This window comes from Sinohyriopsis cumingii, chromosome 18 (assembly GCF_028554795.1).
Source record: "Sinohyriopsis cumingii isolate HCF-2022 chromosome 18, ASM2855479v2, whole genome shotgun sequence".
NCBI classification, from domain to species: domain Eukaryota; kingdom Metazoa; phylum Mollusca; class Bivalvia; order Unionida; family Unionidae; genus Sinohyriopsis; species Sinohyriopsis cumingii.
Genome location: NC_142978.1, coordinates 63377042 through 63390393, shown reverse-complemented (window position 1 = coordinate 63390393; position 13352 = coordinate 63377042). Strand labels below are relative to the sequence as shown.

The 13352-nt window shown below is 37.1% G+C and overlaps 1 protein-coding gene across 3 annotated transcripts in view; it reads left to right on the top strand.

Moving 5' to 3' along the window:
• LOC149776785 (uncharacterized protein C22orf15-like) overlaps positions 1–13352 on the top strand; it is a 150336-nt gene that overhangs the window by 79925 nt on the left and 57059 nt on the right. For 2 of the 3 annotated variants that reach the window (XM_089941474.1, XM_089941475.1), the window contains one exon: positions 12995–13184. In XM_089941474.1, the coding sequence (XP_089797600.1) occupies positions 13151–13184 (34 nt within the window). In that variant the 5' untranslated portion in view covers positions 12995–13150. Of the gene's footprint in view, positions 1–12572; positions 12781–12994; positions 13185–13352 lie in introns of those variants that run through there. The other variant, XM_089941476.1, reaches the window with a different exon arrangement.

The following is a 13352-nucleotide window of genomic DNA, read 5'->3' as shown; positions in this document are numbered from 1 at the left end:
GGTTACCCGACCCTGTGGTCAACCTAAAAAATAGAGTATTTTCAAAAGACGCTATTTTGAAAAACTCTTGAATTTTAAGAAATTCTCAAACACAACATGATCATATATCGAAATATACCGGATAAAGTAAACGATGCCAGATACATACCACCATGATTCTTTAGAAGAAAATGACAATATATTGGCAGTAATAAAGGAGTTGAACTGCAAGAAAGGACAAGATATTCGAAGCAAAACTATAGTTTCCTTTTTGGATAAATTTGAAGGGAATTGCCAGAAAGACTTTACATTTGTACTAGCAAAGAAAGTGAACTGCTTCAAGTTTTCAATGAAAAATTATTGGTCTTCAGAAAGCAAGTTAGCAGCACGAGTTCGAGCGAGGAAAATATACCTGCGTAGAAACAAAATATTCAGGAATGCTGTATAAAGCTTTACGTTGCTAGAAGGAATCATTTATATTATCGTCTAGTTAGAGAAATCATAGAAACGTGGGGAACGATAACAATTGCATTTTTATTTAAATTTCACTTCGTTCACCACTAAACACTTGTCAGTATCTTTCACGGAAAATGTTCCCTTCAATATTTTATCTGTACAACACGTTAATTAATTTCTAGGGCTCCAGTCTTCTTGGTTGTAAATGTTTGGATTATATTACCGTATTGTTTATCTCTTCTGATTTATATTTGCCGTTGCAGACATCAACGTTTTTCAATGATACCAGCAATCTCTAAATTTCGATAAAAGGATGTCTGCGAGAAGCCATTTTAATTGTGATAAGTTGATACAGAACCCTATCTAATTTTGCTTGAATTTACTGATATCGTCTCTGAACCCTGTCTGATTTAGCATTAATTTACTGGTGTATTTGAACACTATTTGATTTAGCTTGAATTTACTTATATAAGCTTTGAACTCTATCTAATTCAGCTTGACTTTACTGATACCATCTTTGAACACTATCTGATTTAGCTTGAATTTACTGATATCAACTTTGAACTTTGATTTAACTTTAATTTACTGATATCGTCTTTGAACTCTGTCTGATTCAGCTTGAATTTACTGGAAAATATAGTAAGAACTTACTGACGATGTTAAATACATAAAATCGTCGGAATTATTGCTTTATGTTTTAACTACAAGGTTGTTATTTGTACAGGTCAAACATCGACAAGAATCTGTAATGATGGTTAATCCTAAATTCGCACTTCCATGCAGTCTATATTTGCGTCACAATTGCGTGTTATGGTCCATTTGTTATGTGACCTTTAGTTTGGTTATCATTATCTTGGAGATAATCGACCACGATGTTATTTCCCGCATCGAGTGAATAATAACATCAAATATGAAATTAATGGATGTAATAGCAGAGATCTGAGCAGAGAAGTAGAATAGAACATCATGAACCCCCGTAACTAAATATATCATTTCAATCAATTGCATAAACAAAATGAAACTGAATATGACATTTGACTGATACACCTTCTCACTGAAATAAAATTAACAATTTTATAAAGAGTGCAAATAACCATTTGGCTAAACCAATAAAACAAGAAAAAATCACGAAATCGAGTGAATGTCCGAACTCATTTGCTCAGCATGCCTGCATATCCTGGTTGCTTTTGGCCCTCTCAAAGTCCAGTTGGTCACATGTCAGAGTCGCCGTGTTCCATTTCCTCTTCTCTGTATATATTTAACCTCTCTTAGGGTCAACAATCATAACGTTGTTGTTTGCTCTCCTTTCCCATGGTATGGTTCACATTTGGAACTTTTTCCCTTCAAATATTCTCATTCTTGTTACGCCAGATATCGTCTTATCGTAATTCAACAGAAACTAAGGACAATATGGGTCAGTACGCAGCCTGGCTGCCTATACACGCGACCCTATTTATCATAAAATTAATGTTTTTTTCCTAGATGTTAGCCGCATTCCTAAAGGAACAATGACATTACTACACATCTCAGTAATTATTACTACGCCATACTGCGGGCTATAAATCACTAACTGGACGGTATGTGAGTCGGCAGGCGTTCTAATGTCAAATACCACTGTCCCTCTGTTAACAGTATTCGCTTATTAATTATTCAAATGAATTAACGAAATTCACTTCATATTTTAACTACAATATTTGCTAACTAGAAATTCGTTGGCACAACACTTCCAGCCATAGTAGTATAAACTCCTAGTTTACATGATTCATATAATTTAAGACAGATAAATTCACACATTCCCAGCATGGAACTCATAGAACACGTAATTCCTATTACATATGAGCGAGCAAATGCGAACGAATCTATAATAGGGAAATATTGTATGACATGTTTAGAACACATGAGTCATGTAACATTCAAGACAAATTAATGCAAGCACGTAACTTTTGAACTCAAGGAAATTATTGTATGAATTTAAACAAACTAATTCAAATATATAGTTACAAATTTATATGAATGAATACATTTATATGAATGAATAATTTGTATGCGATTGAGACAAGCCTTGTGCCTTCTGAGACTCAATCTCTTTGCTATAAGCTGAATTGCTCTTTTCCTTTACGTTCCTCAGCTTCCGGACACCGTCCCATGAACAATGTGTAAAGAGAAATCCATTTCATTTTCCGGAGTCAACTTCTTGGCTTCCCACAGTAATTTAGATTAACTAATTTTATGAGGGATAATACTTAAAACATTAAATTTCGTCTGGGAAACACCCCCCCCCATAGCCTAGCCAGTCATAATTAACTTTATCTAACCGCCAAATTTTAACACGTCCATCAAAGTTGGAACATTTTTTCTATTCATCCTTTATTAGTAACTATTTCTGGAGATCACTTGTTTTATGATGCTTATTTCCAATGGCCCAAAATTGTCTCTGGATTGTCTTCCCGTTGTCGCATCAACAAATTTACTGCACCTCTCTATGTCTCAAACCGTTATCTCCATTACAAATGAATCATGTCCGAAACAGGAACACCTTCCCCCATCGCAGGCTAGTAAATTATTGTGCGCCTAGTGCATACGACAATGTTAATTAGTACGTGCCATGCTGACCGCGAACTGATTTACTCGGTCATGGTTTAATAGTCATCTTTCAAACTTCACTGTTAGGTTGCGTTTAACGTAATATCAGTAGTAGCAGCGTCCTGTGCCTTTGCTTTAGCAGTGTTTTGCTTAATGCATTCGAGCAGATCTTTAAATTGTAGGTAACCCGGACTATGTAAAAAGTTTTCATTTTTCAGTAGGTGGCGTAGTAAATCAACAATTCTTCAACTTTTCAGAATGTATCAGCTGTAACGTCTATTCTTGTAAAGCTTTCTACTACAGTTTCATCAAAAGATTTACACAGTGTCCCTGTCTCTACAATTAACATAGTTGAGAATTATTGGTTCGAAGCAGAGAGCAGTTCCGGATGACTTCCGGTTACTCTCGAATCAAACTTAATCCTTACGCAAGTGTTCGAGAGCGATCTAATCACAGCTGTACCTACACCTCAATGTTTCCATTATTTACAGTTCGTCTCATATCCTAAATCCCGTCTGATATTGTAGTCGTTTGTGAAGTATCCCACACGACTTAGGTTTTTGTTTTCAAACATAAGTTATTTTTATTACCATATCCAATTATCGTTCATATCTTAAGCACAACAGTATTTTCTGCGACAATTCTGATTTTAAAATCGAGCGGTGATAACTGGATCCATGTTTTGTAAAATCACTCTTTTTTCTCTAAATCTGAAATCTTGTGGGGTGGGGGCCCCGAGTGGACGAGTGGTCTAAAGCGCTCTCCGTTACGGATCACTGCCATCTCACCTCTGACTGCGTGGGTTCGAGTCCAAGGCTCGGCTAGCGTGGGTACGTGGGAAAGCCTGCCAGTAGCTTCTCGTGGGTCGGTGGTTCTTCCCTGGGTTTTGCAGGGTTCTTCCTCCACCATTAATACTGGCCGCCATGTATAGCCTATCGTGTGCTGAAAAATGGCGTTAAACCCTACAACAACAACAACATTGTGGGGTGATTTGCCTCAGCAAATATTTTCCACCGCACACCTATTTTGTGCCGCCTTCGTGACCTCTCCCCAGGTGGTTCCCGTCATCTTTATCTCTTCCTTAGTGGAACGTTTCACTGTTTTCCTTAGCCTGCTCACCCTCCTTTTGACTGAATGGATCCGCTCTGAGGCTTGACGCGTGATGTTGTCTGCCGGCCTCCTCAGTGTGTGCACTATCCAACTCTACTTTCTCTTGGCTATCTCAATGGGTGTTTGGTTGCTGGTAGGTTAGTTAGGTTTGTGTTGTCTATTGTCCTTGGCTATCTGAATCTGAGTAGATTTCAGAGACATTTGTTGACAAAGGACTGCAGGCTGCTTTGACACAGCTACTAATGACCCAAGTTTATTCTTTGTAGAGCGCATGGTGGATATCCATACAAGTTCAAGAGTGTTAAAGGCATGCCTGTGTTGTAAACTTTCTTCTGTTCCTCCAGTTAATGATACTGGCTACCAATATATGTGAATTTTCCGACCTCCTTCAGTTTGTTCCGTTAAGTTTGATTGCTTCATGCGCTTGTTATTAACTTTCCTGACTCTATTATACGTCGTTATGTCTACAACTGAAGTATCACCCAAAATAACTTCGCAAGCGAGACCCTTAAAAATATAACCTTATACATTTCTGCTATAAAAGTTTAAATCTTTTGCCAGTACTAACTGTGTCTTACTTTTTTCAATGGGTTATCGTTTTATCTGTCTGTCGTCGTTCGTTCCATCAATAAAAATTCAGTATCTTATACAATGTGTTTAAAATCAACTTTTGTAATCATTTAAAATAGCATATTTTGTTAATAACCTTCCCTAAGGAGGAATGAATTTCGTGTTTTTAAAATACTGCCAAGTAGTGGAAAGTTAATGTAGTCTAAATTATAGGGACAGCGCCTAGGAGACGACATTGTATTCACTTGTACTGCAATCTGAGTGGTCAAAAAGAAATTGTTTATAATTTTCAAAAATGTTCGCTACTGAACGACTGTCGTATTCCTTCACAAGACGTCAATGTAGAATGGTATAAATAGTCTACAAATGTTGTCGGATCTCTACTCAAGATTGCTATTTTGTCTTGTCATACTGCTTGCGTCTTAAAGTTTCGCAGGGAGAGTTTTCGGTCTAGAAAACTGGTTGTGAAACTTGGTTAATTGTCATAAAGAGGTTTGGTTATGTTTCCAGTACTCAATCTATTCACCCTCAATCTTCCCTTTTCTTTAAAGTCTGATTTTTTATATTGTAAGCTTGAGCTGCTTGTTGTTGTTGTTGTTGGTGTGTGTGTGTGTGTGTGTGTGTGTGTGTGTGATATTTAACGTTTAACAAGCTTCTTTGTATTCTTACGATGTCTGCAGACAAATCATCATGTCCCACCCAGTCACATTATCCTGCCACCAAGCGGACCAGTTCTAACACTAACCTCTTAATGCTGAACGCAAAGCGAGGCTGCTGATGGTACCATCTTTAGAAATCTTTGGTATGATTCGCCCTGGGTTTGAACCCTCGACCTCCCACATATGAGGCGAACACTCTAACCACTTAGACCACCGGTGCGGCGGGATGAATATAGCATTTACTAGTTGTCTTGTTTTGTGTCCATAGGGATAGTTTGGTTGGTTTAGTATATGTTTTTTTTTTGTTTACATTATTTGTTTTCTGAGTTTTTCATTCGATTTCTCTGTCTATCCTTCCATCCTCATAGAGTTCCGAGGTATTTAAATTCTTTTACTTGCTTTAACCTAGTGTTGTTAATGTTTCTTTATGTGTATAAGCAGAACTCAAAACTGTCCTACACGTGAGTATGACCAAAGGCATTGTAGTGTGGGAAAAAGTTAAAATGTTCAAAGTTCAATTTACATGATAAGCTTTATTGGACAATAGGTAACACAGCAGTTACTAGCATCAGGTATCTATTTGACAAGAAGCTGGGTGTGATAATTTGGGAAACATATCAATATCCGGGACAATTTGTGGGATTCAGAAAGTCAATGATAAATATTTTAAACTGGGTCAGCATCATGCCACATCTGGGTATGTGGTAACATTCGTTTAATGCTGTTTTGTTATTGTATGTCCTGTGGAGAAAGGGGCTAATTCTTCAAGTAGTAAGGGTTAGTCAAGTTAATGGAAGTATATATATATATATATATATATATATATATATATATATATATATATATATATATATATATATATATATATATATATATATATATATATATATATATATATATATATATATGGTAGGTGATATAGTACACACACACACACACACACACACACACACACAGAGATTGGAAAGTGTCGAATTTTGATTAAGTATTGAACCTTAAAGTTGAATGCATTGAGCATTAGAAGTTTATCACATTTTTGCCAGAAAAGTCTTTGTGAATGGTCATTTATACTTTTCTTCCTCCCCATGTCAGTGTTAAACTTGAAAGACCAGCATCTACGACTCATTGAGATTTGACCGGGGCTTCGCAACGCTGTACCTAAAAAGTAAACATTTGAGCTACCAAACATAACCGATTGATAGGAACCCATGTAAAATAGTCATTTTCAAAGAGAAGTTGATATGCAACGTAGTTCAGAGTTTCTAGGCTGTCCAGAATCTGACAAAAGAAATTATTATCTTGGGAAAATTTAGGAATCGCTGCTGACGATTGGCCAGAGTAAATTAAGGCGTACACTTGGGAAGTAATGTGAATGTAAAGTGACGACATTGATCGAAATACTTTAGTCCGAAAATTCCTGATAAAGGAAACGTTTGGCACCGAGGAAGCCTAAAAATAATAGTGCTTTCCTTGTTAAACAAGAAAGGGACCAGGTGGCTCTCTTGTAAGAAAAGACAGATGTTAATGCTAGGGCACACACTTTCTGAAAGAGAACAACATTAAGGTACCCAATTCACATTTTTCACGTAATTTTCTATTTGTGATTGATTGCTTTATGCAAATGTGTTTGATATGATTAGGATCCATATTATGTCTCGCTTATTCGATTTCCTGGAAATCTGTTGATATTAGAGTTGTTATGCAATTTATCTCTTTAATTTTAAAGGTACTGGTTCACTGATATAATTGACGGATTGCATGCGATCCAGATTTTCGTATGAGTAAGTTTTCATAGGGTTATATAAAATAATTTCCTTTGTCTGTTAGGGCGATAGTGATTATAGTGAGTAAACGATAATCGCATATTTATATATGATTTTGTAATGTTTAAATAATCTTGTAGATTAGGGATTGCTGTGAGCTAGAATTTTGTGAATTTTATGCGATAGTAATCTAGCATGTGGTAGCGTAGGTAAAGAGATACGGCTGTGTTAGATTCACTGCTCACGTGTTAATTTATGGCCAGTCGCTATGAAATGAGAGTGATGATCTATCGAATTCTTTCGGGATTTATGCAGTGTTTGGATAGCTAGTTATGTTTCTGAGCAACGAAAGTGAGACAATTTTATGTACGTATAGGAAGTGATACGTATAGAGATTTAGGGGTAATTTTGTTTTTTAATGAAACAGCTTTCTTGGAGAGACGGGACAGTCTGAGGACGGAAGTCCGGAAAGAGATGACGTGTTCCGAATAAAATGCTAGAAAGTCCAGAAAGAGATGAAGCGTTCAGAATAGGAAGACTAGATAGAATAGGTAGACGTGTGATACACGGATCAAGAGAGGAAGGTGATGCAATCAGTCGTGGATATTGAGCTATTTTCATCACTCGTTTTTATGACGAAATAAATCCAAATTAGACATTGCTATCAAATTCTGTTGACATAACTTAGGTTGTAATGGATTTGTCGCTATTAATTGTTATGGATTAAATTTTGTTATTTTTCTTGTCTAAGGAGGCTCGTCTTGCATTATTTCTTCCCAATAGTCTTGCCCAGTTTTCTGCTGGGTGTGTGGATGTGGGTGTGGGTGGTGGTGTGTGTGCGCTGTATCGTTAATATATCACGAGACTTATACATTTCTCAACGACATTTATTTTACTTCACATACAGATAAACTTACTTGCATTTCAAAAGCAGTAAAGATTGACTGCAAACAAATGTGTATTGACAGAATGACTGCAATGAACGAACTCTGCACAACCCTTTCTTTGTGTCCGCAATAAAATGTGTGGTTCTTTACCTTTTGCGAGTAATCGCAATTTTCTTTGAAATTGATAATTTGCTTTTTTATTTTCTGAACTTCTATTTTGATTCATATTGATTAAAAAATATAAAACACAGTTATAATTGAAACATGAAAATGGTTTAAATGAAGAAAGTGAGAGAGAAAGGCTAGTAGGTAAAGCGACCTTCTGTCATTTTAATATTATATAATCTGCTTTCAGATCCTTACTAAAAATCGGTTTTATAAAAATGTAAGAAAGAAATAAAAAACAAACAAAGCATTACATACATTACACTATCTTCCTCCTAACCGAAAATGTACAGTATAACACTGGACAACAAATTTTTACAAAAGTCATGTTACTGAAATAAAATTAGTCAATTCTTATCAATTTTTTTGTGCTGAACACGAATATGACAGTCAAATTGCAAAATTGGCTCTAGTTTTTTTGTAATCTGCAAGAAATTAATGTTTACATAACGAAATGCATTCCAATAGTAAAAGGTCAACTGTAATAGCCTACCTATAAAAAATCAAGTCATTGACTACATCTTAGATTTCTTCGCCTGTCTCTTGTACAGCTGTTCGGGAGCATCTCTGAGGAGTGTCCAGCAGTAGTCAGCCAGCATTGTAGTGGACCATTTTCCCTGGTATCTTTGTTCCATTGTTGCGATATCTTGATGAAAACGTTCGCCGTGTTCATCACTAACAATACCACAGTTGCTAGGAAAGAAATCCAACTGGGAATGAAGGAAGTGAATCTTTAGAGACATATTGCAGCCAAGTTTCTTATACTTCATCAACATGTCTTCTACTAGTTCCTTATAGTTTTCTGCCCTAACATTTCCGAGGAAGTTTGTAGAAACTAGGCGAAAAGCATTCCATGCTTGTTTCGCGTCACCTTCCAGCAAGTTGTTGAACCGGTCATCTTTGAAAAGCTCTCGAATCTGAGGACCCACAAAAACTCCCTCTTTAATCTTTGCTTCGCTGAGTCGAGGGAATTTTTCATGCAGGTATCGGAATGCTGGCAAAGTCCGGTCAATGGCTTTCACGAAGTTCTTCATCAAACCTAGTTTGATGTGAAGGGGTGGTAGCAAGATTTTCTGAGCCTCAACCAGAGCTGGGTGTTGGATATTCTTCTCTCCAATGGCTACATTCTGCCTGTGAGTCCATTCCTTCCTCATGTAGTGCATTTCCCTTGCTCGGCTATCCCACTCGCATAAGAAACACATGTATTTTGTATATCCTTGCTGCAGTCCCATTAAAAGGGCAACTACCTTCAAATCACCACAGAGGTGCCAGCTGTACTTGTTATACTCAATGGAATTCAGTAGCTGCCTTAAGTTATCGTATGTCTCTTTCATGTGGACAGCATACGCTACTGGAATAGATGGAAGAATGTTTCCATTGTGCAAAAGCACAGCCTTGAGACTCAGTTTCGAAGAGTCCACAAATAGTCTCCATTCTTGTGGGTCATGAGTGATTTTTAAAGCATTCATGAGGCCCTCAATATCGGAACAGAATATCAGATTACTTTCCTTTCTGAAGAAAGGCTCCAATTGCTGGTGGCGCTTTCGATATGCAGTAATTGTGACATCTTCTTCTAGAAGATTCCATTGTTGGAGTCTTGATCCTAGCAATTCTGCCTTGTTCTTTGATAAGTCCAAATCACGAATCAGGTCATTTAGTTCTTCCTGTGTTATTCTGTGTGGGGTTGATGATGCACCACAGTGAAAATCTGGATCACTGCATGCTGATGGACCAGGAGAAGAACAGGTCGACTCACCTTTGTCTTCGTCAGATGAATCAAGAGAATATTCTGCTGGAGGTTCTGGAATAGGAAGTCCCTCACCATGTGGAACTGGTCTCAATGCAGACGGAATGTTTGGGTAGACTATTCTCGACTTCTTTCGCTTCGGAAAGAGGAGGAACCAAGCAGAAGTAACAGTCATTTAGGTGGTTGCTTGGCTCTCTCCACACCATTGGGACTGCAAACGGCATTGATGACCTTTTGCAATTCAACCACTGTGAAAGCTGTGTTGTACATGTAGCACAGCATATATGCGGAGCCCAAGGCTTGTCTTGGTCACCAACCTTGCATCCGAAGTAAAGATGATATGCCTTCTTCACTTGAGAATTGATACTTTTCTTCTGGTTGGCAAATGTCACTTCCCCAGAAATATAGCAAAAATTGTCCGCGGTATTAACACACTTTCGAGGCATTACTGTTCTTTATTGTACGTAAATGGATAAAATAATAAGTTTTATGTAACAGTAGCTTGAACTGTCTCGCACAACGTCTAAAATATTTTAAATGCTGAACCTATCTGATTGGGCTTTATATAGTACACTGCTTACGTCAGCTTCAGCAGCCGCCTGGCATTAGTATAATAGGCCTACACATGTATAGTACACTGCTGACGTCAACTTACTTCAGCAGCCGCATGGCATTAGTATTGCATTGCATCAGAAAATGATGCAATCAACTGTGGATGATGTGAGCATGATGGTATTATGCAATGTTACATCATTATTCCGGATGTTGCTGCAGTCCTACTGGAGAAATTTACACAGTGAAACATAGAAAATGAGGTATATGAATATCTTCAAAACGAGAGCCAATACAAATTTTTCACGGTTATATTCGTGTTCGGCACACCAAAATACTACAGATTAGGGCCTTTTCAAGTCAGTAATGATTTCACTGTTGACCAGTGTAATCTTGACAGGCTATTGCAACTTTGTATCATTGGTATTGCGAAAACTGTCTTAAAATACCATGTAACGTGTACACCTAAGCTTTAAGAAGTCCCGGGTTCTTGTAGGTTACTTGATGCAAGTTCATGTCTATTTTTCTCTCTCACTACTTAGACGTATTCGCTCCCTTATGTATGAGAGAGAGAGAGAGAGAGAGAGAGCACAGGATTTCGATGAAATTGTGTTCCATGTTTAATTCATTTAGAATATTTGGATTATTAATGTTTGTAATCGTTATTTTGTTACATCGACTGATCAGTGAAAATTCATCACAGCTAAACTGTAGTGTAAAACTTTGAAAGGTGTACAGAACTTTAATATGTGTATCTTGAGATATAAGTAGTCGTCTGCCAAAATGAAGTTATAAATCATATACCACTGAGCTCCCGTCATCCAGACGCGAAATAAAGAAATTCCAGCGGGTAAGACAATTATCAGTGGTTCAGAAATGTTGTATCCCTTGAACTAGACAATAATAACAATGTTGTCATAGTCTACTGATTTTAATAACTTGATTTTTAATGTCCTAGTGTTCACCCCATTTCCGGTTTTAAAAGTTAATAAAATGATTGGTATAGTCTGGGCCATTTACTAAATACTGACTATTGTCAGAGAGAGAGAGAGAGAGAGAGAGAGAGAGCGAGCGAGAGAGAAAGAGAGAGAGTTGGGTGGATGAATGTGTTAACATAGTAGTCACATCATTTTCATTATGATTTTGGTCAAATGTTTGAATAACTTGCCCTTTACTAGTATTTTAATATTGTTTATGGATATTAATATGGATTTTGTGTAAAACAAAACAAGCTGGCCGTAGAGAAGAGACGTTACTAAATACTGACCTCATACACTCCCAGCTATTTACCTGTTTCTCTACCGAGGTACGTTAATAACCACTAGATAACTTTACCATAAAAAGTCTTTCGTGTGTACAGCGGAGTAAAACAATTTTAAAAGTAAATTAGTCAGCAAATTGGTTCGTACTGCGGTATACACAACACATTTATCACCTGTTGTCTGAAGACTTGTTTGAAAGGACATAAATCATCCAACAATGGACCGATGCCAAATGATGTGTTGTTATGAGTTAGCATGAACGTTGATATTTAATCGTACTTCCTAATTATGGCCGAAATTACTTCATGCAACTGAACAAGACTTGTTTAAACATATAACGTATTTTAAAGTTAGACACGTTTTAACTTAAACCAACCATTCATTACTATATAGTGGGAGGTAGTTTTCTGAAAGAGCGAATTTTCTGTTCTAAATTACTCCGTCAAGATGGTTATCAGGAACAAAAACAATAATGGCGGCCGACAGAAATGTGTCACTCTTTTCAGTTTATTCTTAATGCTACTGTTCTGTTAATTGTCATCGTCCTTGTGTTATGAAACTTGAGCTGACATTAGTTTCTGTTACGTTTTGTTACTGTATTATTAAGCTCTATAATAGTATGTTTTTATCTGATAATGACAAGGTCCTACGATTGTATGAAGGTATCTTCGAATGGAAACTTCTATACTAATACAGTCGGTTAGTCGAAGATTTACGGATAACGAGGTTAATACGGTATATAATCTAAACCTAACACCCCGACTATTGTGGTATTTGATATAGGCATAAACACGATATGCGTACAACAAATTCGGCCATACTAGCTGATATTCGAGTTCCACAAATCCCTGTGATGTATGGACCTGCTATATGACTCAAGGCTGCGCCAAGTCGGAAATTCAATCCAAACCTGGCGCAAAAGTGTCGTCTGCTTTTTTTGTGAAGCGCTTTAGAGCACTCTTAGTGTGTTGAGCTATTATGTGTATGGTGTGCAGCGACCCTGGTGGTAACGGCGATAAAATTCTCATGGTCTAGCTGACATGTTAGGTATTGAACGTTTTCCTATTAACGGTCTGATTCAAGTGAATGTTTGCTAAGCAGTAAAAACAGTACCCACAAGCTTTTGCCATCTTAACAAAAGCTACCAGCATTTGTCACATGTGAAAAGACAACCGTTTCCAACTTAAAAGTTGTTATTCGTTGGGACACAAACACACAAAGTGTCGGCAGCCAGTGTAATAAATTTGTATTTTACTTTCAGACAGGTGTTATTCTGTAAGCTGGAAAAAGGTAATCTGATCAAGAAGATAAAGTCAGCATAGGAAATATTGGATAATGTATTGTTTGAAATAGACAGTGGAACTCTTTTCCAGAATAGCCTCAACCGGAGGAAGAAGTGTGGCCAGCTCCAGGAACGATGGATAGGGCCTTCATTATTGTGAAATACGGAGGTAAGGCATTCAGTGAGATAACAGGTCTGTCGAAATATGAGATGTAAACCTTGCTTTCCTTTCAAAAAGGAAAATTAATCCTACTTTTTCTTTTTGGTGGGAAATGTGAAGTCGGTCTGGTAGAGATAGTTTTCTCCTCGATCAGTTTTCCCTCAAAACGACAAAAAT